A 27451-nucleotide genomic window follows, 5' to 3' on the forward strand; every position below is an offset into this window, starting at 1 on the left:
GTCGACTTGTCACTCACCGATGGGACTCGTTAAGCTAACAGTAAAAAATTGAGCACAGGCTGAGGAAATAAACCTGTATGTAATTGTAATGGGCCTGGCAGTAAAAACATTCAAATGTACACATTATAGCCAGAGGGGCAGCTGTGCCAGAGGAATGACTGCATGCAGACATGCAGGGTTGTTTATCTCAACGAGGAGTCCTGGACTTTCTAAATCAAAGCTGTGTGGGTGCATGAGACAGTGGTTAAAAACACCACGATTCTTGGAAGTCTCCTGGGTGGCTCACTGTGATAAGGTGTTGTTCTTGTAATGTGCCTTGTGCACACTACATCATGGGGTTTATATCCCACTCAGACCAAGGAAGTGAAGCTCGATCCTGCGGTGCATACATTGTATAATAGGTTCAAGTCCCACACCGCCTGCAGATTCTATGCACTACTTGTGAGCAATGTCGATTTGGATATTACATTAACTCGTAAACTTAAATCTCATTCTCTGGTGTATGACTGTTTTACATACCCCTCCGCATGTATCTGTTCAAATAACTTTTTGTTATACTAGTAGTCACAACTGGTGGTGGTGTTGGTTGTAAAGAGCCCCAATTGTTTTGCCTAGGGCCCCCTTTCATCTGGAGCTCAAGTATTTCAGAGGAACAAGTTGGGTTAGGGTTTAGGGTTTAGGGTTAGGGTTTGGGTTAGACTTCCTACAGTTTCTCATAACCACTGGCAAATGACAAAACAGTCCGGTGTTAAAGCTAATGAGTTGAGGAGAATGAGCTGAAAAGCTAAACCATGTTTGGGTCTTTCACAGTCATGTACTGCCCTCTGCTGTTGAGTTAAAAATCGACATGAATGCCAGAGAAAGACGGACACATTTTGACCGACCTCACAATAAATGTACTGAACGTTATCTGATGCACACACATAGGGTAATATACTGAAGAACAACAATATTATCATCATGCAAATATTTTTATTTTGAGATAGTGAGGAAGCAACAATGATCAGATAAGCTTTCTCACACATGTGAACTCTTGTGCCCAGGTCCAGATGTTACCCAGATCTGGGATTGTCTTTTGTTTATGCATGGCAAGGACAAATAAGTCACCTGAGATGGTTTGGTTGCTGTGTCAGACATTTGTTTCAGCCATGTAACAGGGAGGTCATGTTACTCATACTAGTCCCCTCAATATAAAGTAAGAATCATTTGATGGCCTTTAACCGATCTTTCAATGTAACAGGGTGGTCACATATTCTGACAACAGCTATCAGGCCCAGATGTGAAAAAAGGTTTTGAAAAAAAACGTTTTGAATTTTCTTTTGTAAACCTATTGAAACCGTTTTTGTCTAAACTTTCTGTCACATTTCTTTTCCAACCTGACCAAATCTATCAAAATATGTGACCTCTTGTTGCCAGGTCCAGACGTTGACCAGATCAGGGATTGCGTTTTGTTCATGCATGGCAAGGACAAATAAGTCACCTGAGATGGTTTGGTTGCTGTGTCAGACATTTTCAGCCATGTAACAGGGAGGTCTCATATTCTGATGACAGCTATCAAAATAATAATTTCTGCATTTTCTTAATCTTGACTGAACTCTTACTCCTGACACAAAGATGCTCAAAAGAAACCAAACATGAAGTCTTATTTGTCTGTGAATGGTCTGTGGATGTGTGGGTTTAAGTTCACAGCACAGCTGCTTTCACTCCAACAAACATTAAAGAAGTGACTTGATATATTGCCCAACAAAGGAAGAAAGAAAAAAAAAATGAATAGGGATAAATCATAACCATATGTTTTTCAATAGTTCCATTGATGCATTGTAGTGTGCTCTGGCACTGATTATAAAACACAATGCAATTCCATTGATTATAATTTTCTTTAATACAAAAACCCATGTCGCTTTTGAAATAAGTGCAGCAATCTAAAAACAAAATGCCTTTGTTTTGGATAAAGCTATGGATAGATATGATTAGGATAAGCTAGTTTTAGTTTTAGTGGTATGATGCATGCAGGCAAATGACAGTGTGACTTTACAACAGACTGCGGAGAAAAAGACAGTTACTGCACACAGTTGCATTTAGACCTGTGCTGTGACATTCTACAGATCTGATCATGAAAGAGCACAATTCCAAACTACGTTGTCTTTTAACGTTCATGTTATTGAAACATTTCTCTTTTTGTGATAAAATGTGACTTTTGTTGGGAGAAAATCCGACTTCTATAATAAAATTGGTTCTAAAAGTAGCCTACTCTCCATTTAGTCTTTTATTATGAAAGACGGACAGAAACCGTAGACTCATAACCTGGACTACACACGGAAGGTGTGTTTATGATGACGTCACGCCAGTGAACGCCTGCGGGCATGAGGCAGGTGACGGGAATGTTCATTGGGAAGATTCGCAACATCATTACGGTATGTCTACCTGTAGGATAGATGCGTACAGCTTGCCATCGGATAAACTTGTGAGTGGGAGTGTATATTGGATGCTTTGTTTCACATATAGTATATCATCTGGACCATTGGTACGTAGGCTATAACATCACGTTTTATTTTTTAAAGAATCTGAGTCGCCTTCCACTGCGATGTAAGAACGACATCCGTCTTTTTGTTGTCATTGGGTAGTTAATGTTGTTTCCAAGACATAATTACTTTGTTTATCGTGAAATTCAATGATTAGGTAGTGGCTGCATCCAGCAAGCTGGCATACTGGTAAAAGGACAGCATGGGTGAGATCATTTTGAACATTTTTCCATGTCACACTGTCTTATTTTTTGTTCCTCCTAAGTAAATGACTGAATCTTCTGGAAGTGTTTCTTTTTCCTGCTTGGTTAACTGATGACAGTTTGGCTACTGACACACTATATGGCAACTTAATTCAACAAGTAGAGTAGACTATCTTTAAATTCAAGATGTTTAGAGCTTAAAGTAAATGTAAAAGACAAAACAAAAAGCTTGGACATGCACCTCGTGTTTACAATGAGATAGAAAGGATTATCTTGGAGCTTTTGTTTCCGACATCAACAACACTGGTTCTCTATCATCCCACTGGCAAGCTCAGTTGTAGAATGGGAAACCAGCCAATCAGTATGCGCCTTAACGGTCGACATCCCCGGCTGGTGCAGTCACTCAGCTTATTCAGCAAGGGTTGTGTGTGTGTGTGTGTGTGTGTGTGTCAGCACATATCTCTCTCGCAAGCGGCACTGCAGCAATACAATTACCTCCCTCAAAACCCCTATCTCCTCCCACTTTTCCCCTAACAAACAACTTGCCTAGTTGGCCCACCACCTCCCTTCCCCCTCTCCTCACACCCCTCTGCCACATGCAGCCCGGCAGGAAGCTCTTGTGTCTGTGTGAGAGTGAGTCAGTGGACAAAGTTAAACCCGTCCTTCTATCTGTGTGTTTTCCAGGCTGCCGCTGGACTTCTCCGTAAAGCCAACCACACAGCAATTCGACTGGACAGGAGAGCAGAGCTAGCCCCCCGAGACAGGCTAAAGCAATATTCCTCCTCAAGGTAATGAAATGCTTTTAATAGAGGATTTTCTGCTCTCTCAATTCTTTCTGTGTTTACACTCACATGGAAACTGACTGCAGGAGAGGTTGTTGTTGTTGTTTCTGTTTCTGTTCTGTTGGAACATCAAACAGCTAGTATGTTCACTGGGACTAAACTTAGTGATTTTACCCTTATGTACTGTAGAAACAGCATGGCTGGTACAGAATTGCTCTCAAGAGAGAGCTATTCAGAGTTTTTTTAGAATGGGTGGGGCGCATAAGTATTTCCATGGTAGTTGTGCGAGCACAGGGTAGCACTGTTGGATACCATCATCATCAGACAAGCAGTCAAACACAAATCACATGACAAACCAACACAGATTTCTTATTCAAGTGGCTGTTTTATTTTGGACAGATACCCAGCATGGCAAACCCTGCTCCCCAGCTACAACCTCCCCCCAAACCCCTCCCCCGAACCCGGACTGCCCTCCTCAACCCTGTAGCTGAGACCACCAAGGAGACCAGCAGGGACACAGAGGAGGAGAGAGAGGGATCAAGTGTGTGGAGAGAGACAGCAGGCGAGGAAGACGGGAGAGAAGAGGGAACCACTGAGTCAGAGGTGTCTGTGTCTCTAGAGGAGCCAGCTGGCTCGTCAGAACTAGAAGAGTCTTTAAGTGAGGAGGCCGAAGCCAAGGAGATGGCAGCCAGAGAGAGGGAACTGCAGAGACAGCTCCTGTCCATACAAGAGCTGGTCCACACTGAGAGGAACTACCTGAGGCTGCTGCAAGTCTGCACGGTGACCATCCGTGCCAACCTTCACAAAATACAGGTAAACACGGTGGAACTGAGGCAGGCTGTGCCAACTGGCTCACGCATAAGGGGTCAGTTCACTGCCACAGTCTGCAGAGGTCAGGTTGAGGGAGCAGACAACCACCTGAGCATGCAGAGGCATGGAGGCATTGCCCAAAGTAGTCCAATAAGTGCTCAAAGTACTACCTGCTCAGCAGCCTGTGCCTTCGCACGCACAAATTGTGGCATTGAATTGATGTCATACAGAAGGCAATCAGCTGGTCTACACAGAGGAGTACTATCTTACTGCAACCGAGCACTGTCATTATAACTACCTACGGCATTGTTTGCTGACTGTAAAGGTAAAGCTAAAGTCATTCTGTTACCATGGGACAACCAAAGCGGTTGTCAGGCTAGACTACTGTGCCTCGTTCCTAGTTCACTGTGAGTAAATAATTTCTGTTACACAAGCCTGAGGAAAAGGTTTAAGTAAACATCTTGAATTTATAGTCCCACATTTCCATGAGGATAAAGTGGGATTCTACTTTGGTTTTAAATTACGTTTGTAAACGTATAAAACAGTTGATTACACGGTGAGCCCTGCTTATGCAGTCGTCAGAGTGGTAATGAAAGGCTCAGTGTAATTGTATGGAGAGGGAGGGAGGGTGGAAGAGAGAATGGAGCGATCTAGAGAGCAGTGGGTGAGGTAGAATAAGGAGAGGGGGGACTCGAGCGAGAGAGAAGTGGAGATGAGTTTGAAGACAAAGAACGAATCAAGTAGAGAGCGATGTGTGTTGTAGATGTCTAATGTCTTTGTGTAGAAGTGATTTACTGCCAAATCACGATCCCTCCCCCCCACTTGTCCTAGCCTCCACTGGCCAACCTGGACAGCATGTTCCTGTACATAGAGGACGTGATGAAAGTCTCCAGTCGCCTCCTCAGCCTGTTGGACCAGCACCAAGGGAAGCTTGGAGAGCCCTTCTACCTGAAAACACTCTGTAAGGGATGCCACAATACCTTCAGGGATAGTTCAAAACTGTTTACAAAACATATTCGGCACGATTAAGTGAAACGGAGGTTAAGACCATAACATTCCCTGTAAAAGTTTCCAATTGTTATTGTCCAATCTGTCACGACATGAAGTACATTTATAGGTGCTCTTATTCCCGTTGACGTGCAATACGCCCTCATCTTCTGTCTCCTCGTCTCTCTCAGGTGACGCGTTCCTCAGCCTTTCCACAGAGATAGAGGCGGCCTACAAGGAGTACCTGGCTAACTACACCAACGTGACCACGCTGGAGAACTCCTACAAGCAGAAGGAAGGCCTCTGGAACGAGGTCGTCAGAGTCATCAAGTCCTCTGCGTATGTTCACGTCTTTCTACTAATTCAATCCCCTGTTCGGACCTTGAAGCTACGAGTGTTACGGTGTATCTTGATATGTAGGGTAACTCTGTTTGACGAAACTGGGTTTTGATTCACAACTCCAGCACGTACTGTAGATGATCCAAGCAGGGGTTCATGGCAAGGGCACTACACTTGCGTCATCATGCTTTTTTTGTTCAGCACTTCCATGCCTCTTAGACGTGCACCAGAACAATACCGCATGTGTCCTAAGCCTTTTGGCACGTTCCACACCTTTCGGAAAATAATTTCCTCTGTTGAAGTCAGATGGCTGAGCGGTGAGGGAGTCGGGCTGGTAATCTGAAGGTTGCCAGTTCGATTCCCAGCCGTGCAAAATGACGTTGTGTCCTTGGGCAAGGCACTTCACCCTACTTGCCTCGGGGAGAATGTCCCTGTACTTACTGTAAGTCGCTCTGGATAAGAGCGTCTGCTAAATGACTACATGTAAATGTTGTCATCTTGACAGGCCGGAGGTCAACGCCACGTCACTGACTTTCTTCTTGGTGATGCCAGTCCAGCGTATTGCCCGCTACCCCCTCCTGCTCCAGACCATCAAGAAGCACACCGAGCCGGGCCACTTCGCCTATGCCCTGCTGGAGGACACCGCCCACACCGCCATAGCACTCAACTGCAAAATCAATGAGTACAAACGCTTCCGAGAAGTGGGTGAGGGCAGAACCTGACACGCACCGGCACACTTTTCTCCAATAACATTTCATACTTTTTCCATTGATGTAGCATTGAACTGTAGTGCTAAACGTCACCTTATTCCAAGGGGAATTGATTATTACTACGACAATCCCACGCTGTTGCTCTGTATTGAATGTGTTTGTCTGTGTCACCATTTAAGCGGACAAATACAAGAAGACGGAGACCTTGACTATCAAGGACAAAATTGTTCGTCTGAACAGCCACAGCATAGCTAAGAAGACTGCCCGGCTCAGCCAGTTCATAAAACACGAGACTGGGATAGCTCCAAAGGTAAAGGTGTTTACCAGTACAGTACCTACAGTACTGTACTGTTGGTACAGTACCGTAGGTAGTTTGCCCTTGCTCAGATTACTTAACTTTGTGCACTACACACTTTGCTATAGTACATGCTGGTTGATCATTAAACAGACAGGTGTTGAGAAGGAGTATCACATGACCTGTGTTTACTGCTGGCTGGCACCACCCCAGCCTAGTCCCTAACTTTCGACGGAGTATCGTTTTCTTAGTGTTCATGCTACTCAGCTTTAAAATATTACGTGACATCATACCTCACTGTAGAAACTGCATTCCTGTGGTACTGGTTTAGTGTCTATCAAGACAATATGACCTACATTTCTGACGTTTGAAGTTTTTCCAAAAACCTATGTGAGTGTTTTCTAAAAACCTTCACCTCAAATGGTCAAATCTTTGCTATTCCAGTCAACATAACGATACCTCTTCATTACAACATTTTAATTCAAATTCAGTGCAAAATATAGAAATATTATTTAATGATTGAATACACATCATGCTCGACAAAGTTATGGATCATGTAAAAAAAGTATTTAAATAGGCCAAGAATAATAACAATAAGCTGAATGCTGTCATTTTTAATGAAGTCAGTACAAGAAAACCAAAAAAGCAGTCCAATAAAGTGCAAAAAGAGATGATTTCAAATCCACATATTTAGCTATATCATCTATAGGATATTAGAGTGTAGCTTTGCAATAATTTGCCCAGTCTGATGTAGAGGGCAAGTTCTTGAACGTGACTGTAACCTGCTCTGTTCTACAGCTGGTTGACGAGGAGTTTGATGCGCTGGAAGGATTCTTCTATATGCTGGAGAGTGGCATCACTGATCTGTACGAAAACGTGGAGAACTTTGTCCACAATTTACAGGTGAGCTGTTGTTAGCATGCAAACTTATGTCATAAAACTGTTAGCATGCAAAGTCAGCTTCAACTCCATGTACAGTTGGTTTACCATCGATGTGTATGGTCTGTTGTTATCTGAAAAATGTCTAATGACACTTATAAAACAGTCACTACTTATGTGATCTAAACCAGGTGTCAGCCATAGCAGTTTTAATATTCCTAACTATATTAAAGCTAATGCTGAAATGTAAGATTGTGAAAATATTTGGTGTAGTCCTCTTCAGTGTGACAATATTCCTTTCCTACTGTCTACAAATATTGTTTTAAGCCATACATTTCTGAGCATGTGAACTTATTTTTAACTTATTTTCTTCCCGTTCTCAAAATAGTTCTCATGTTAACTGTTCTACATTTTTCTAGAGGTTTCTTGCTTGTAGACCAGAGGAGTTTGACTTGGACCTGGACGGAGAGAAATCTGCTATTTCCTACAAAGAAATCACTACTGCATTGAGACAATGGATACTTCCGACATTTGTGAGTTAAACGGAAGCTTTCTATTGCTTCCTAAATATTGTGTCATGCACAATACTTCCGTTTGATTTCCAAGTTCTATAGTTCTTAGTTCTATAGTTCTTGCTTCTGTCCCCTGTCATCTTATCACTTCTCTCCTGTCCCCTGTCTCCCCAGGAGCAAAGAATGAGGAGCCTCATATTCAGGCCTCTGTGTGCTCTGCGAGACCTGCTTGTTGGGCCTAGGAACCTGATCAGGAAACGCCTGGACAAGCTGCTTGACTACGAGCTGCTGGAGGCTAAAGACAGTCTCAGCTATGAGGAACAGGCTGTGGCTAATACATACAGGTAGATTTAACATACGCTGTACCTCCAAGTCTGCTCAAGCCGCCAAACACTGGTATAAACCATCTCAAAAGCAGACTGTGTATCACTTGTTACTAGAATTTTTAGATTTGACTACGAATCCTTATTTATCTCTGTAAAGAACCAAGTAATAATATCACTTGAATGCCTAAAGGCCTCATTACAGCTGTGTAGCAGCCGTTTCATTGTTTTATGTTCTTGTTTTGTATTACGTAAGAACCTTTTATTGGTTCTGTTCTGTAATATGCAAAAACAAAAGCACAAACGATGTGCGGTCAACCAGGGCAGGGGAAGCATTGTAAGACTCAGGAGTACCCTTGTGGTGGCTGGCAACGGCTCCTGTACAGTAGCGCCCCTCTGTCCAGCGTGCTGATGCAATGATACCTCCCTCAGGACCATCAACACTCTGCTCCTTAACGAGCTGCCTGTGTTCAACGGACTGGCTCTGCAGCTGCTCTGGGGCATGCTGGAGACCTTCAGCTGCCTGCACCGAGACCTCGCCTCAGACATGAAACAGCTCTTCCAAGGCTTCGCCCAGCAGGTACACAGTATTACTACTACTAGCACATCCTGCTGCCACGGTGCATTTAGACCTGGCTTTTGACTTCGAGACGTTCTTCCTGGACTCATTTAATATTGAATTTCGTGTTACTGTTGCTCAGGATGTTAAGCTGAGTAGGCCATTTGCCTACATACTGCATGTATTCCTTTCAGATGACAATATTCCTTTTAACAGTTTGGTCTCTTTCTCTAAATATATTTTGCTCTCTCTCTCTCTCTCTCTCTCTCTCTCTCTCTCTCTCTCTCTCTCTCTCTCTCTCTCTCTCTCTCTCTCTCTCTCACTCTCACTCTCACTCTCACTCTCACTCTCACTCACTCTCTCTTTCTCTCTCAATCCAGCTCCCTCACAGTGCTCTGGATCATGGTGCATTCTGGGAGTGGGCGCATGCAGAGGTCTTACAGGGAGCGCTGAGGCTGGAGAGTCTGTGTAGGAATGTGCAAGACCAGCTCAATGCTCCCATTGTCCAGGTTCGTCCTGACAGAAGCCTGTCTGTGAACTTGTTGTTGTTTAGTGGTGGCTTGTTGCTGTTTGGGAATGTGTGTCTCTGTCTCTCTCTGTCCGTGTCCTGTGAATATGTTGACAGACGGGAACAAGATGTCTCATAGTAGAGCACTGGGGAATGTCATCCCAATATCATGCATCATGCACTCTGAATTATTTTTATACATGGATTTAACAGCATGTTGTTTGTTCAGTCGGTATATTTTTGTTGTCATAGCACAATGCTGTGTGTCATGTCAAAATACCTGAACCAGTCTCTCCTGTCTGACAACATGTAGCGCTTTACTGTAATGGTGTGATTCAGCACATTCCTCAACTGGTCCTTCTGCATAGCTAAAACATTCTCTTGTGCATATTTAAGAACCCGAAAGGCCATGCCCACAAAACCCCCTAGAATTGTCTGGCAGCTTAGATGAACCAAATTAGATTAAATAGATTCCATCAAAACAGACATGTCTGTCGACATTTTTGTGTGTTCTATCTACGTGTGTTTTGGATCATACATGAGATTTCATTTGAAAATGTTATCTAGTTAGTCACACCTGGAACTGTATTTTATTGTGAGATATAAGTATAGTAACAGTATACATATATCTTCATATATACAGTCATACCTATATCTTTCCCATAGCCGGAGGTCAGTATCAGTTTGTACATATGATTAGTAGGGGTGGGGGAAAAAATCGATTCACAATTGAATCGCGATTTAGGCTTCTAGCGATTCACATCGATTCACAAATGTAAAAAATATTTTTTTAATTGTATTTAATTTTATGTTTTCATTTATTTATTTATTCTCAAAAACCTTTTTGGGATGAAAAATCGCAAAAAAATGATTTTTTATTAATTCGTGACCCCAAGAATCAATTCGAATCGTGAGGTACCAAAAGATTCCCACCCCTAATGGTTAGTATGCAAAGATGATAAAAGGGACCTCATGATGCGTTTAGTAGCGGTGTGTGGACATATCCTAAGGAGTGTGCCTCCTGTGCTCGCAGCCTCTCAGCCCGTCGTCCCAGCAACGGCTCAAGCTCCTCACGGAGAAGCACGGCCCTGGGAAGATCTACCAGGTGAGCAGCCTGGTGGTGGGCTCCAGGGACCTGGACCTGAGCCTGGGCCGGGGGGAGCTGGTGGCCATCCTCAGCGAGATGGACACCAGGGGAGACCGCCGTCGCTGGCTGGTCGACGCCGGAGGTAAAGCCTGCTCGCTTAAACTTCCTGATTGGGAAATGATTTGTAGTTTTCTTATTGGATATCTCTTTGTTGTTCTGCAAGTGGACAACTTGCAAATTTGACAATTTACAAAGGAACTGTTTGTGTGACATTGTGCATGCACCTTTATCTCTTTTAGTATGTCTAATTATCAGGAATGTGTGTGTGTCTGTGGCTCAATTATCTTGACAATATGGCACTGTATGAAATTGGCATGTTGCTCAGGACACATGGTGTCATTTGAAGTTGTTTGGATGAGCGATTCGGGACAAATGAAGTCAAACATCTAAACAACCGTGCGCCTCCAATTGGCACTGCACTAGTTATAACAAACACACACGCCAACACACAACAAATAACCCTCGAGGGATGTGGCATCTTAACAACCCTCTGCTGCTCCTGGTCAACCCTGGTTTTCTAAGGACCAGATCTCTCCCTGTGTCCAGGTCCCAGAGGGTATGTTCCTGCGTCCAAGCTCCTCCTCTACCACCAGGTCTGCCTCGACCCTCCCACCTCTCCCCACCTCCCCCTGCCCACCAACCAGGACAAGGTCCGCAGACACTCGTACGCTCCGGATGCCAGGCCAATGGCAGGCAACCTGCATTACTTCCAGGTAAGTGACATTTCGTTTTGGCCTGTTTAGACGTCATTTTGCGTGCTAGGCGTAATGGTATCAGTTTACTATGCACGCTGCCAAACTATCCATGCTAGGCAGTCAAGGGAGAGGTGGCATTAATCGGGACAATTTCTGCCTCCCCTTCAAAAAATAGATTTTATAAAGGGGACACCTTCAAATATCTCTGGTTATCCTCAGAATATTGCTAAGAGTAACATAGTAGTAGGAAGAGATCAATGCTGAAAGGGTCATTTAACGTTTTAGACAAACACGGTTTCTCACCACAGCATTTCCCTCTGAAATGTCTGGATTTTTGACTGTGTGACCGGATGACAGATGGTCATATAGTCGGCCAGTTCTGTTCTACGACGTGTCCCATGTGCCACCTGGAGGCAGTGTGGTGACTGGTCACATCCTCCTTCACTCAGACACGGTGGAGGGAACACAGACTAATTTCCCTGTGTTCGATTTTGCCTCTGTCAAAGGAAGGGTATGCATGGTATAACCATTTTGAACAATAAAATAAAACTAGATAATTTCTTACATTTCCATATCTTCTCTTTGGGCGCAGTTCCAAATAGGTCTGCAGGGTTGTTGTCAGGTGGCTGGTAAAGTGTTTAATGGAACAGGAATATGGCACTGAATTTTCACTGAAATTAATTATGTTGAATAATGAACAGTGTGTGGGCTTCCACTTGACTGGACACTGTCTGTATGATTAATATCACAGGGATGATGGATTGATAGGGTGTCCTCCCACGCTACGCACATCAATCATAAACTTAGTCGCTTGTTTGTGCGTTTGTGACGGGGAGGTTTTAATGAAACAAGACCAAATTAGCATTCACAAACTCGTATTTCTTACCCTACCTCTTCTGGTGCTCCTCAGACACCAGTATTATTTAAAGTAGTTCCATGTGTTACCAGATGAACCTTCAAGGCTCGTAAATGTCTCTGGTTGATGTGTGTGTGTGTGTAATATATGTCTGTCTTGCTTGTGAAAATGAATGATGCTCAGCTTGACCTTTGCAAAGCATTCATCATTCTCTCCCATCCAGCCCCCTCAAACCATGCTTGACGTTATCACTTATCATGAGTGGGTGACTGCCAATCTGGCCAAGGCTTTCAAACGAATCCTTCCATTCCCTTCAATCACTAATCTAACATCATCAAAATGGTCAAAGCAAGCTAGCTAGATTGCTTTTCTTTCGCCAATCAAGTCATGTCCGATATGGAATTATGATGCATCTTAATTACAGTTGTGAAAACAACCCTTGTGTTAGATCAGATGTATCTGGAGCTGATGAATATAGAATGTGGCCCTTTTGTAGCCCAGATATGCTGTAGCTCAATCATTCCTGTCAGAGGAAAACACATTTTTAGCTACGTATATTAGCCCATACCAACTTCGGCCACAAGGAGGTGCCATAAAACATCTCAGATCCCATATTTACATTTAGTCATTTAGCAGACGCTCTTATCCAGAGCGACTTACAGTAAGTACAGGGACATTCCCCCCGAGGCAAGTAGGATGAAGTGCCTTGCCCAAGGACACAACGTCATTTGGCACGGCAGGGAATCAAACTGGCAACCTTCAGATTACTAGCCCGACTCCCTCACCGCTCAGCCACCTGACTCCCCCATATTGAGGTATGAAGTGTACGCACTATGATACTACGACAGTAGATGAGAAACCATCCAGATAAATAGATCCAATAGCACTGTGGTATCCTCTCTACTTCTACATAGTATATGCGTGTCGACAGGAGATCTCTCTTACCTTGACCTGGTTTCCGTGAGCATGACAACGCTCCGTCATTACAGGTGTTTGCGGCCTACGACTTCACAGCGAGGACCAATCACGAGGTGTCCCTGGCGGCCGGGGAGCCAATCAGAGTGTTGGAGCGGCAGGACAAGAGAGGGAACCCCGAGTGGAGCCTGGTGGAGGCGAGGGGCAAGCGAGGCTATGTACCCTCCAACTTCCTGGCTTTCATGCCCTCCCCCGTGGTGACGTCATCAGCCAGCGCCACCACCCCCTATCACTAAGGTTGTGCTGGAGAAGCCCTTGGTGGGAGCCCACTGTACTTCACCTCAACCCCACCACCACATCCTCATCGAAGGATTCACTCGATGGATTGCCAGCTTGTGTATATGTGTGTGCGCAGTCAATGGATCGTCGACACGGATCGTAGGTGTGCTTGTGTGTGCGGGTGTGAAGCGATGCTTCTGCCTGCTGCTAAGTGACGCTCTTCCATGCCCTGCCGCAGCCCTGATCCTGAATCCCAGAGAGACTGCAGAGACCGCGGGGCCTCTGTCTGAGGGAGTACTGTTGCCAAGGGGCGTCGGAGGGCCCGCGGACTGCGGATGACCAAGCTCTGCTCACCCTCATCAGTCTGCCTGCATCTCTGTGCCCCCCTTTATCTTTTGATCTTTACATTTGTTGAAGTGGTAAACAGATGTATGTGTTCATGAAAGCCAGACTTCCTCTCAGTGATGCGCTCTCTGCTGCAGATCGATGCTGGTACAGAAAAGCATATACACACTGTTATAGCATCTTGAGCCTCAGCCAATGTAGCGGTAACAAATATGCTGTCACGCTTTGGCATGACGGAAAACTTGCTGTCAAGAGGTCTTTAAATATAGCTGTTTGTTGCAAGAAATGCTCTGCGTGCGCTGTGCGGTTACCAAACCAGTTACATCACTAGATTATAGAGCAGCCTAGCCCTGCTGTACTGCAGTCAGCAGCATCTGATTGGTCCAGAAGTCAGTGTGTGGGAATAAGAGGACTCTACGTCCTGATCCGTCCCCCTCGGCTGTATCCGGGCTGTGCGGCGGCAGGATAAGGCTGTCATGTCTAAGATGGCCACTAGAGGTGAGCCGACGCCAGCTCACAGCCTCGCCAGAGTCTGCGTTACCTGAGCCAGTATTGGTGCTTATCTAAGAATCTTGCACAACCTCAAATGTAGCCTCACGCAAGAGCTGTTTCGTGTTGCTGCTGTGTTCTTTGGATGAAGATCATGGTCTTAATGAGAATGTGTCACATTGTGCAATTGTCTTGAAGGTGTTTTGATGATGACTCATTGTATTTATTGATTTTTTTTTATATGTCTATTTCTCTGTCTAACCCAGGGCTGTTTTACATGTCCATCTGAGGGTTGTGAGTTACAATATGAAGGTGAAATGACTCATACTTCGCCGGAGATAAATATAGGAAGTAAACCGGCAGTGCGTTTCTGCAGTTTTGTTAATGCTGATATGTGCAGAACTAACTGTTCCCTTCCGGCATGTTGAAGTACAAGGCTAGAACGTGTACCTCTATTTTTGGCGTATTTTGGAGAAAGGGCAGCCTGTGTCGATGGCATATTTGAGGCGGTTCTGAAGCAGAGCTTTCAGTGACGGAGCACTACGACGAGGGGTAATGAAGTGAGAGCAATGGCCAGATGCTTTTAGGGTTGCACTTATCCCGACAGTGCCGTCGGTGTGTGGGAATACCCTGCACTACTGACATACTGTGGAAGCGAAGGTTTGGATGTGCGCTCGTGGTGTGCGTAAGGGCTCGTCACGGCCGTTAACGTAGGCTCGCCTGTCACCACAGATTGAATCCCGAGCCCCCCCTACAGCGGTCTATACCCTCAGCATGACAAAGACTCACCGATCTAAAAATACTTTTCCCTCTCCCCACCGGTCTAAAAATAGCCCACTGTCGTTGGTTGGTTGGATCTCCATCCCACTCACCAGTCTCCCCCTGTTGGCCACGGAGTGAAGTTTTTATGATCATTTTCCGATACTGTAAAGTTCCTCTGTAAGGCAGTTAATCCTCTCTCCCTCGCTCTTGTTCTCCGAGAGCGATACCAGGAGAGACACAGAATCGATAGCGTTGTTCTTGCTCGATTGTCTGAGCAAGTGTTGCCAAGATATGTAGCCTGCTGTAGAACTGTTCCGTTGTTGGAAACAGACTGTGTCCACGCAGTTTCTGTCTGGCCCCCTCGGGCCAGAAGAGTCCAGACCAGCTACACACACACACACAATCACACACACGATCATGTGTGTCAGGCCAGACTGCAAATTTATGGCCGTGTGTGAATTCATAGTTTGTTTTTCAGCAGCGGGCTGCCAAGGCGGGAGAGGGCCACATCTGCATCTTGATAGCTGGAAGACATTTTTTTTTCCTGGAAGTATTTCACTCCCTAACCCCCCCCCCCCCCCCACCACCCCATTTCACACACACTCGCCCTCTCTCCCTGCCACTCTACTTGCCCTTGAAGCAGTCTTGTATTTGCATGCCTAGGTCTTAACGTAAGAACTGCTTGTGCGTGCGTTCAAAGGAGGACAGACCTTTCAAAGCCGCGTCACGGAAATAACCCTGGAGACTTGCTCTTTGGAGTGGTCTAAGCCTGGGCTGTGTTTGGGAACAGTTTGGCCCATGCTGTGGTGCTTCTATAAGAGCCATCAGCTGATCTCTGCACACAACCTAATTTTAACAATGGCTCATCCAGACCAGCATTGCAGAGGGAGAGGGCTGTCCTGGTTAATTACCGGAGCTTAAGATAGTGCTAACAACCACAGCTACAGGCTGGGACCCACGTGAGCCTCTGCCCCCAGATAGCCTCTCAGCCCTGCAGCATTCTAAACCGGCTCCCCCTGGAGACAGACAGGCTCCAGCCTCAAACACTTGATGCCCTGTGTGTGTGTGTGTGTGTGTGTTTCCACTTGCATTGGAAATAGATCATGTGTGTGAAATCTCAACCTGTATAGATTCTGGGGCTCCATGGGGGGTTTGACGTATGCTGTATAATATTCCAGCCAATCATCTGGTCCGTTCTGCTCCCGCTCAGTGATTCCTTCTAGGTAGAGATGACTCAGACACTGACCAGCTGACCCTTCAAATTCAATCATTTATTTTCCCCCCCACACACTGCATTGAATTTACAGCAAAAGTCAGTTAACCTTTGATGATTTCCATAAGGCTTAGCAGGTTGTTGACCATGGCAGATAAAGGACTAGATTGTTCCCTGGAGAAGTGTGTGTGTGTGTCGAGGGCAGGACACGGCTCTAAATTGAAGCTCAGTTGGGTGACCGCTGTTGATCCCTGAGTCCGTTTAAAAATGAAAAAGGCACTGTTGCCCCCAGCATTCCCTGTTAGAAGAAATGTAAAGAAATCAATTCTCCACTTACCGCCTTCCCCGATGTCTCTCCAGAACGTTTCTCTCCACTGTCCCTAAAAGGTAGCACTGGGATGCCATTCGTGTTTTGTGTGTTTGGGGGCAGGCGGCAGGCCGCCAATGACTGGCAGTATGTCACAAGCTAGCCAGACATGTGACTGTGGCCAGGCGTGGGGTGTAGGGTGACAGCTCAAGGTCTACAGTGTGTTTCCCAGTCAACACATCTTCCTGCCATGCGCCAGGAGAGACTATTCAGACTGGACGTTACATACTGGCTGTAAGCCCCCCCCCCCCCCCCCCCCCTGACACTAGTGTGCCCTTTAACTCACATGCTTGATGCAGTGCCCCCTTCACCTACATACACACACACACACACACACATTACTGGCCCCTTCTCTTCCTCCCTTCATCTTGTAAACAGGGCCTTCCCGATACAAGGCTGCCAGACTTTGAATGTGCTGTACTTGAAGGGGCCGCACATAGGCTAGCATGGGTGTGAGGGGGACACAGGTAATGAGACAGAGGTGAGTAGGGTTGTCTGTGTCATGGACTGAAAGCTCCATGCATTTCTGCCCACCTGGGTAGCCTACAGACAATATTGCGATGTTCTGTCCCTGCTCCTGCTACCTCGAAACAATCTTTAGAATCCTTTATATGACACTCCACATATCAAACTGAAATCAAAGCATTGGGCAAAATTTACAGCTGATATATATCAAACAGCAGGTGTCAGGTTGGGGTTTGAAGAATGGGTTAAAGGCATTTCGTTTTCAGGAGCTCATTCCTGTGTGACTCTTTAAACTGTCAAGCCTTGTGTGTTGCTGCGGTCTGTCGGAGAGAACAATGTAGAACAGACGAATGAAGTGCTTTGCCATTTAAACAGGAACTAGCAGTGTTTTAATTATCTGTGATACATTTTGCTCTACATTTTGTCTTTGCTAATAAACTAATGTAATATTCCCGTGTGAGATGCAATGTTTGTGTCCTGTTGTCTATGTCTATAATGTAGCCAGAAAAACAGCATCATTTACACCTCCACAAAAGGAACTGAACATGTTTTCTTTTTTAAGATTGGTGGATGTAAATATATAGTTAATGCATGACAATCAGCAACAAACATGTTTTACTGCATGTGGCCATATCACTCTATCCTATATATGCCACTGTGCGTTTTCTTCCATGTTTTATGTGATGGAAAACAGGCAGCAGTTTGCTGCTCAGTAGGCTGAAGGAGATAAATCACAAATCCACTGAGGGAAAGACATGTCTAGTGTGACAAGCAGAACCCCCACACACGCGGACCTGTTAGTGTCTGAGGAGCGGCTTAACCCTAGCAAGGTGATCTAACTGTATGCATGCATACACCACAGCCTCACACGGTCCACAAACACTGCACAGGTTAGATACTTTTTATTTAGAAAACGTTCTTGATTACTTCACCCCGATTCAACGGTTGTTTAAAGCCGTAATTTTCCCAACCTCTGCCCCGACAGCAGTAAAAGCGAGTAAGTGGTGATTCGTCTTCTGCCAGGACACTCTTATTGCCATTCTATAAAAGTTCTGTCAATATAGTGTTGACATGCAGGTCTGCTCCACATTCACTGTTACAGTACGAAGCACTCACCCCCAAAGAGAGTCACAACACTGGTGTGTGGAAAACATGGAAGCACATTTCTCCCCATGGTATGTAAGGAGCGCTGGGAGCGAACGCACCCTGGAGAGAGATGAGAGAGCAGGGGGGAAGAGAGCGAGAGACCTACCCCTTACCGGCAACTCCAAGGCCAGCTTGTGATGAATGATGGAAATGACGAGGGACACATTTTCAACACCAAATGCGCTTTCAAGGACAACTTATGTAACCATTCCCATGGATAGACGGTCACTGTTTGTATTTCAGACACTCTTAATTAGAGAAAGGTCATTTTAAATGTTAATGCCTAAATATTCTTTCTTTCTTTTCTTTTATTTGAAACAGTATGTTTGGGGTGGTGTTTCTGAACAATTTAACGAAAGATTTGTTTGTTTTTTACGTTGCCAAATTTAATGGTATTTTTAGATACATTGAAAGGTTTGGGTAACCAAGTTGGTGCTCCCTTCACTTTCATAAGCTGAAGATTGTTATTGCAGGAGTGTTGTGGCAGCCTCATGGGAACATCAATTTCTGAAACAGACACACATTTTAACATCCGAGTGTGAGGAAAATGGCACACTACCTAACCTCTACACCATCAAGGGAATGTGTGTGTTTGAGAGAAAGGGAGGTAGGGTTGAGGCATGGGGTGTGCAAAGGGGAACGTGTTCTTCTAACAGAACGCCTTCCCTGCTCCCTCCTGGGGAGGTGTGTTTTGTTCTATCTCCTTGTATCTCTATATTTTTCTCATCCCCTCACTAAATCCCTCTCTCTCCCCCCATAGCAGCAGTAACAGCTGCCCTGTATTCCAAGGTTGCCAAGCAGTTCAAGGCTACGGTAGATAATAACGCTGACCCATGCTGAATGCTGCGGTAATAAAAATGACGTGTGGCAGAATACCGGGGACCCAAAAATTCTGACACCCTCCAAGAGTCCTGCCTGCAGAGGTCAAGCCACAGATGAGGGTCAAACCTTGTAGGATGTCATCAGGGTCAAACCCTAGTCCTGTAGGATCTATTTTGATGGTACTACCGGCCCCCTGTTGTCCCTTTTCATCACTGAAGTGACGCTGGCAGCTCCTAAAGTCTTGTTTAACGACTTGCAGAATGATATAGTCATAAACACTCGTTTCACTTGCCACATAATCCCTGAGCCAGATGAAGGGATTTTAGGCCCTAATCCTTCTATTTAGAGGTATTTTGTGAGGCGGGATCTCTGGATGCAGGTGGTCTGTTCTCACACACATTCACACTTTCTCATGTACTGGACAAACCCAGACACTTCTACTGCATGCTATGTTTTAGGTATAAACCTTAATAACTGGTGTAAACCATGTTGACAGTATTAACAATCAACATACATGGACCCAGTGAGGCATTTATGCAGACCGGAAAGTATGAGTTTTAATCCTACTTTTGAAAAGACCTTTCACCATGTAAGGGTATCGTTCTGTGCGGGGCTCTAAGTTGTAAAACCACTAACATTCAATAGTTCTGCGTCTTAACAAATCACATCCATTATGGAAACCACAACTGTAATTATAACTCCTTCAGAAAAGTGAGAATTTTTGAAGCAGGTCCATGTTGAAGTGACATTCTTCTCCAATTATTGTATTTTGAGAATATTTGTATCTCGACCGAGGAATTATTTGGCTCCCATAAAGTCCAAATATATTCCTGTGTAAGCAAACGTTTCCTTGCTTGGCCACAAAGATGCCCTTACCTCAATGATGACAGTGGATTTGTTAACTGTATTTAGACACATGTTTCTCTCCAGACCACCGAGAGGCCTGCACTATCTCCTCCTACACGTCAACATAATACCGATGTAATATCAATTTAAGTCAAACTATTTCCATGTAGGAAGACATCTTTTTTTCCACACATTTAGGATGACCATTCTTCAATCAAGGATACCGTTGAATAAAGATCTATGAAATTATAATCAGTCAGTCACTCAAATTGTTCCTCTTTTATTTATGTAAAAATATTTCATGCCGTTTTAAAATGTTTTATTTGACAAAGTGATACAGAGATTTAACCCTTGTGTTATCTTCGGGTCATTCTGACCCATCAGTCATTGTGACCCACTGTCGTATTGCGACAACTTTACCGCATACAAAAACAAAGTTAAGCATTTTCTTTTAACCGTTGGGCTGTCTCAGACCCCCCACATTGCAAAGATTAAAAGAAAATAATTTGTGTTTGTTTTTGTATTGGGTAAAATTGGGTAAACACAACAATGGTTCGTTATGAACCTTTGGGTCATGTGACCCAAAGGCAGCACAAGGGTTAAAACAGTAATAGATAAGATTATCAAATAAATTATAATTTGAGAAACAGTGTCCCCCATTTCTTCTCTGAACTTCCATGCTTTCCTCCAGCTTGAGTTTGATAGACAGTGGTGTCACCAAATGAGCCAAGGAGGAAGGCCGCTCCGAAAATAAGAAATTCACATTCCACTGGCACTGAGCTGTCTGTGTTGCTCAACAACTCTCTAAGGGCCTCGTTAACTTACAAAACATGTTTACAAAAAAAACCCACCTTAAAGTGATGTACAGACCCAGAATGATCCTGTACATCATTTTATTTGCCCACAAATATAAATAAATTGTTTAAACTGGATTAGCTGACTAGACACCATTATCAGTTACAGTAGATGACCTACATACTATTAGTAATTAGTTATGGTCACTCTTTCCTTTACACTGGGCACCCCAGAGGATAGAGGACAGAGCCATATGTGTCACTGACAGATTGATAGTATTGGTTGTTTCATGCAATCAATGTATTGACTTAAAGCCAGTGGTACTGTTTATAAGGTTTTCCTATCTGCTTTCTGTGACACCCAGTGTTTAGGAGAGAATGACCATAACTAATTACTAACGGTATGTGAACTCATGACCTCCTGTTTAAACAACACAGGGTTCAGGCTTCAAACTCCATTGATCATTGGCTGTATGAGGTAGTTTTAGTTTGTTTGTTTGTTTGTTTGTTTGTTAAGGAATTAATTTGCTAAACCGAAAAGCCTAGATAAGGTGTGTACCATGTGTTCACTTCCACAGAGTGAAATAATAAAGGTTGACCTATTTTTGCTGCTGTGTCTTGTCCTCATAATATGCAAGTCCTGTGTTCTCCTGTGTTGATGTGTGTGCGTGTGTGTTCGTGCGTGCGTGTGTGCTTGCGTGTGTGCCTGCGTGCGTGCGTGTGTGCATGCGTGTGTGCCTGCGTGCCTGTGTGTGTGTGCGTGCACGTGTGCGTGTGTGTGTGTGTACAATCCGATGAAAGAGGGAAGGGAAGCGCTCTTCATCTTCAACTGGTAATCCGAAGAGACAGAGGTGAGTGCCCCCAGGATCTGTATAATGGATGTGCTCGCACAACCATGGGTCTCCCTCTCCCGGTCCGAGTGAGGGAACAGAACGATCAAGTGTCAGGTGCGGGAAAGGACGTGGCGTACAGTGCTAGTCTGCTGTCTGACACTACAGTTATTACAAAATCTTCCAGCTTGTGTTGAGCTTTACATTTGTTTTAATCTGGTACACAGATGTTTATCTCTCCTGCTGGTAGCAGAATAATCCCACACAGTGTTAAGTGAACAGTGTCATGCAGAGTATCATGGTATCACACATGTGCTGTGTTTACCCACCAGTGGTGGCAAAAAGTCATTTGGAACTACCACATCTTGTGAGAAGGTAGCTCTGTCTGGGACTGTGTGCCCATTGCCCAAATGATGTCTTCATAGTCGACGAGTTCAGATATTTGGGTTGGTGGGCTGCAAAGTGAAGTCAAGTTTTCGTTGTCATGGTTACATTGCTCTATCTATGATTGGACATTTCAGTAGTAGTATTTTCATGCAGCTTTGTGTCATCAAGTTATCTCTGTGTGGTCACAGTTTTACCTCTTTATGAATCCATGGCCAGAGCCAAATTCCCTGGAAATTTCTAAGATGCAGGTTAATGTGTAAACTTCTGTCTGTAGTTTTCTCCTAGTGTCTGTTTGGAAGTGAACCTTATGAATACCCTTTACACTTTGTGACAGTCTGTAGCTGTTTATCAGCTTACGACTGCACTTTAGCTAAAAGTAATCTAATGCAAGCGTCAGCCTACCATATAATTGTTTACCAGATGTCATGTAAAATGTTGAGATAAACTAGGTCTCCTTCAAAGACCAAAGATTGATTATTAGCCTCACAATAGCTTAAAATTATACTAGGTTTTTAGTGTGATACTCTTAGGATTACTTGATGTTAAATCAAACCATGCTATTTCAAAGTAAAAAAAAAAATGAAATAATTAGAAACCATTGGATTACCCTAACCATGAGTTTGACAAGAAAGAATTCATACTGGTTTACTTTCAAAAGGCTTTAGTTGAAGTTTTGCGCATTATTTTGACTGGGGTGGGCTTCCTAGTTTAAGTGCTGAGCTGACTATCCACTGATAAATTATGGATTTGATAGCTCTTATGTGAAAAGAACATCGTGGAGCTTTGCAGCGAGATAGAGGAGCACTGGGATCCGACTGCCTCAGTGGGCAGATGCGTTTTACTGCTGTTTAAAAAGGGCTGTTTGGTCTCTCTGCACCAACTTAGTCACCCACATTTAGTCTGGTAGCTCTTAGTTTTTTTTTTCATGGTTGTGACTCAGAGCTCTGCTACTCTGACGCCCACCACAACCTCCAAAGGAGTGATAGGAGACGGCAAGGCTACAAGTCAGGAAACACAGAGACAAAGAAAACGAGCAAAATTTGATTTCATAAGACGTGTGTGTTGGGGGAGGGGAGAAGGTTTAGGAATGACAGCAATGGCCAAAAGGCTTCCTGTATATCTCGCTCGTGTCTGAGTGGTGGACACAGACAGCTCATAGGCAACCTGGAAAATGAAAGCGGACTGTAAAGTGTCTTTTATATCTGTGTGTGCATATATGTGACAAATGTCACCACTACTCAACAGTGATGCGCTGTACAGGTCTGTCCTGGCCTCCTCTGTACACCAGGGCCCGACACAGCTGTAAATAACTAAACAACCTGGCTGAGGACTTCTGACCTTCAGATCATAAACACTTGGAATGCTGTCTTTGCACTTTTTATGATTAACACTATTGATTGGTCAACACTGTCGCCCGGAAGTCTAAAGTGGACCCATATGACTGACAGGAGCAGGCATCAGAGCCATGAAGATTCCAGGGTCAAAAGGCAAAGTTACATACATTGTAACCCCAGCAACAATGTATGTCACTGCCGGCGGTGCCTTTACAGTAGTATTGTAAATGGATGCAGGGACAGGATACACTGCTCCCAACTATGATTTTGTGTGTGTGTGTGAATGTGTGTGTATATGTGTGTGCATGTGTGAATGTGTGTATGTGTGTATATGTGTGTGTGTGTGTTTGTTTGTGTGTGTGCTAGTCTCCAGGCTCCCTCTTGGTGGAAGACCACTGCACCATGGTTCACTGCACATCCTTTTATAGACATGTCATGATTTATCACAGGAACTATACCACACCAGACTACAAGGACACCGACTAGGAAACATCCACTAACATCACAAAATCTGTATATTTATTGGAGTTCACTCAAAATATATCTTCCCTCAAGTGTGTGTGTGTCTAAGCATGCATACTGAACAGAGTTGTGTCTTTCACTGGACTAATATACCAGAGAGCACAGGCCTGATAAATAATTTAGAGACCAAAATCTATTATTATCTCTAACCTTGTACCGACTGCTGGTCTCTCTCTCTTTCTCTCTTTCTCTCTCTCTCTCTCTCTCTCTCTCTCTCTCTCTCTCTCTCTCTGTTACTGCCGCTCCTTACAATCTATCTTTTTTTGGACAAAAGATTTATATATTTGCATGTCAGGCCAGATCAGGAATGATGCTGATGGAACGTGGGTATGGAGGTTCACCTTTAGACACAGTACATTACATTTACATTTATTCATTTAGCAGACGCTTTTATCCAAAGCGACTTCCAAGAGAGAGCTTTACTAAGTGCATAGGTCACTGATCATAACAACGAGATAGCCACAAAACATTGCGAGTAGCCAAAACATGAAGCACACATTGTGAACAACCAAAGTAAGTGCCCAAAAGGAAGAACCATAAGAGCATGTAGTTAAACAAGTTACAATTAAACAATATGAACTGCTATAAGTGCAAGTGTACCTGTGAAAAAAAAAGACAAGCAACAATAATAAAAAACAATATAGCGAGTACAAACAATTTTAAATCAGTTACCACTAACCACAAGAGCAACAAGTCTCTGAGCAAGAGTCATTGTGATCCTTGAGGAAACTAACATCGGGTCAAGCGAACCATTCCTAAGTACCGTTGTACTCCCAGAACAAGTGCGTCTTGAGCCTTTTTACAGTAACTCCACCATCCTATAGAAAACAATCATAACAACTCGTGAAACATGACTATTTGCAGATCCCTGTTTACATGACGACAGTGTGTGCTATGGTGTCTCTGTTAGTGTGTGTGTGTGCCTGCATGCCCCTTTTATAACACGGTTCGTTGGTGTGTTTAATGACAGCAAGCAGTTAGGCCTTGTGACATGCTCACCACACTGTTTAAACTTTAAACAAATACCTAGCGCTCGCATGAGGAGGACACTAGAGCAGCATGTACTAAACACAACCCTCAGCTGAGAGCATCGCTGTGGATTTACATTCTCTCTCTGCTCTCTGTATGGGCAGACGTCGCTGGAATAGTATTGTACACTGACTGTAAAAGGGACCCTATTGACTGCAACAATACACTGCAAACATTTCAGACTTGCTGTGTGTATGTGTGTGTGTGTGTGTGTGTGTGTGTGTGTGTGTGTGTGTGTGTGTGTGTGTGTGTGTGATGGATTGCAGGCAGGTTGCTCAATAGATAGGTTTCATCGTAGAGAGGCTTTGCAAAGGTAAATAGTAGACCCGCTTTTCTCACACTGGGAAACCTGAACCATTGCCTGGAAATCAGTCAATCATATGCAAGGAGAGCTGAACCCCCTGCCTGGAAATCAGCTCACTGTATATTCAGATTGATGGTTAGGCATGTCAGCCCATCTTCAGAGCCAAGCTCCTCCCACTAGCATCCAACGACCAGCTGACATATCTCAGCCTAACCCACACTCAAAAACCTTTGTGTATTGAAATACTGGTAACACTTTATAATAAGTCAACGCTTTTTTGCATTTACTAAGTGTTAACTAATAGTTAGTTAATTCTTTATAAAACATTTTGAAACATTAACAATACATTATTAAATAGTTAATAATATTATTATTAAACACTATGTTGATCATTAATAAACACTGTTAAATATTATAGATTTTATTCATAATACAATTCATAAGGTGTTTGATAACTGCATTATCATACTTTATAGACAGCTTGTTAATATAGTTGCAAACCAGTAGTTTAAAAGGTGTTAGTGGTACATGAGCTGCTATAGAAAGCATTAGCAAATGGTGAACAAACCATTTACATTACCTTTACAAAGCATGAGTAAATAACTAACAACATACAGTTAGGTCCATAAATATTTGGACATTGACACAATTTTCATCATTTTGGCTCTGTATACCACCACAATGGATTTGAAATGAAACAATCAAGATGTGCTTTAAGTGCAGACTTTCAGCTTTAATTTCAGGGTATTTACATCCAAATCAGGTGAACGGTGTAGCAATTACAATACATTTTATATGTGGCCCCCCCCTTTTTAAGGGACCAAAAGTAATTGGACAATTGGCTGCTCAGCTGTTCCATGGCCAGGTGTATGTTATTCCCTCATGGGAGTTCGTTATTTCATTGACAAGGAGCAGATAAAAGGTCTAGAGTTCATTTCAAGTATGGTATTTGTGTTTGGAATCTGTTGCTGTCAACTCTCAATATGAAGTCCAAAGAGCTGTCACCATCAGTGAAGCAAGCCATCGTTAGGCTGAAAAATCAAAACAAACCTATCAGAAAGATAGCAAAAACATTAGGTGTGGCTCAATCAACTGTTTGGTACATTCTTAAAAAGAAAGAACGCACTGGTGAGCTCAGCAACACCAAAAGACCCGGAAGACCACGGAAAACAACTGTGGTGGATGACAGAAGAATTCTTTCCCTGGTGAAGAAAAACCCCTTCACAGCAGTTGGCCAGATCAAGAACACTCTCCAGGAGGTAGGCGTATCTGTGTTAAAGTCAAAAATTAAGAGAAGACTTCACCAGAGTAAATACAGAGGGTTCACCACAAGATGTAAACCATTGGTCTCAAAAACAGGAAGACCAGATTAGAGTTTGCCAAAAAACATCTAAAAGACCCTGTACAGTTCTGGAACAACATCCTATGGACAGATGAGACCAAGATCAACTTGTACCTGAATGATGGGAAGAGAAGAGTATGGAGAAGGGAAGGAACTGCTCATGATCCAAAGCATACCACCTCATCAGTGAAGCATGGTGGAGGTAGTGTTATGGCGTGGGCATGTATGGCTGCCAATGGAACTGGTTCCCTTGTATTTATCGATGATGTGACTGCTGACAAAAGCAGTAGGATGAATTCTGAAGTGTTTCTGGCAATATTATTTGCTCATATTCAGCCAAATGCTTCAGAACTCATAGGACGGCGCTTCACAGTGCAGATGGACAATGACCCGAAGCATACTGCAAAAGCAACCAAAGAGTTTTTTAAGGCAAAGAAGTGGAATGTTCTGCAATGGCCAAGTCAATCACCTGACCTAAATCCAATTGAGCATGCATTTCACTTGCTAAAGACAAAACTGAAGGGAAAATGCCCCAAGAACAAGCAGGAACTGAAGACAGTTGCAGTAGAGGCCTGGCAGAGCATCACCAGGGACGAAACCCAGCGTCTAGTGATGTCTATGGGTTCCAGACTTCAGGCTGTCATTGACTGCAAAGGATTTGCAACCAAGTATTAAAAGTGACAATTAGATTTATGATTATGTTAGTTTGTCCAATTATTTTTGGTCCCTTAAAAAGGGGGGGGCCACATATAAAATGTGTTGTAATTCCTACACCGTTCACCTGATTTGTATGTAAATACCCTGAAATTAAAGCTGAAAGTCTGCACTTAAAGCACATCTTGATTGTTTCATTTCAAATCCATTGTGGTGGTATACAGAGCCAAAATGATGAAAATTGTGTCAATGTCCAAATATGTATGGACCTAACTGTATTTACTTATGTCTTTAATTCATGTACGCCAAGTCGAATACATTATGTACACCAATACTTAGCAGATATCTTAACAACTATTTTATAAAGTCTTACTAATGATGCAACTTCTTATTAGTAATGCAAGTTATAAAGCATTTACTAACTGTTAGTTAAGGCTGTTGCGTGACCTAATCTAAAGTGTGAACTATCTATGCCTTAT

The 27451-nt window shown here is 43.7% G+C and overlaps 2 protein-coding genes across 2 annotated transcripts in view; one reads left to right on the forward strand and one right to left on the reverse strand.

Moving 5' to 3' along the window:
* The window catches only part of LOC134032052 (rod cGMP-specific 3',5'-cyclic phosphodiesterase subunit alpha-like), a 154802-nt gene that overhangs the window by 69952 nt on the left and 57399 nt on the right, over nucleotides 1–27451 (reverse strand). The gene's annotated exons all lie outside the window — the stretch shown is intronic.
* arhgef37 (Rho guanine nucleotide exchange factor (GEF) 37) lies at nucleotides 2685–17429 on the forward strand. The gene is made up of 15 exons (XM_062476202.1): nucleotides 2685–2728; nucleotides 3410–3513; nucleotides 3907–4320; nucleotides 5149–5278; nucleotides 5496–5643; nucleotides 6149–6348; nucleotides 6533–6663; nucleotides 7447–7551; nucleotides 7947–8060; nucleotides 8214–8383; nucleotides 8795–8942; nucleotides 9302–9430; nucleotides 10463–10658; nucleotides 11123–11289; nucleotides 13117–17429. The coding sequence occupies exons 3-15, from the start codon at nucleotides 3916–3918 to the stop codon at nucleotides 13336–13338; spliced, it is 2265 nt and encodes a 754-aa protein (XP_062332186.1). The 5' UTR covers nucleotides 2685–2728; nucleotides 3410–3513; nucleotides 3907–3915; the 3' UTR covers nucleotides 13339–17429.

This window comes from Osmerus eperlanus, chromosome 13 (genome assembly GCF_963692335.1).
Source record: "Osmerus eperlanus chromosome 13, fOsmEpe2.1, whole genome shotgun sequence".
In the NCBI taxonomy this organism is placed as follows: Eukaryota; Metazoa; Chordata; class Actinopteri; order Osmeriformes; family Osmeridae; genus Osmerus; species Osmerus eperlanus.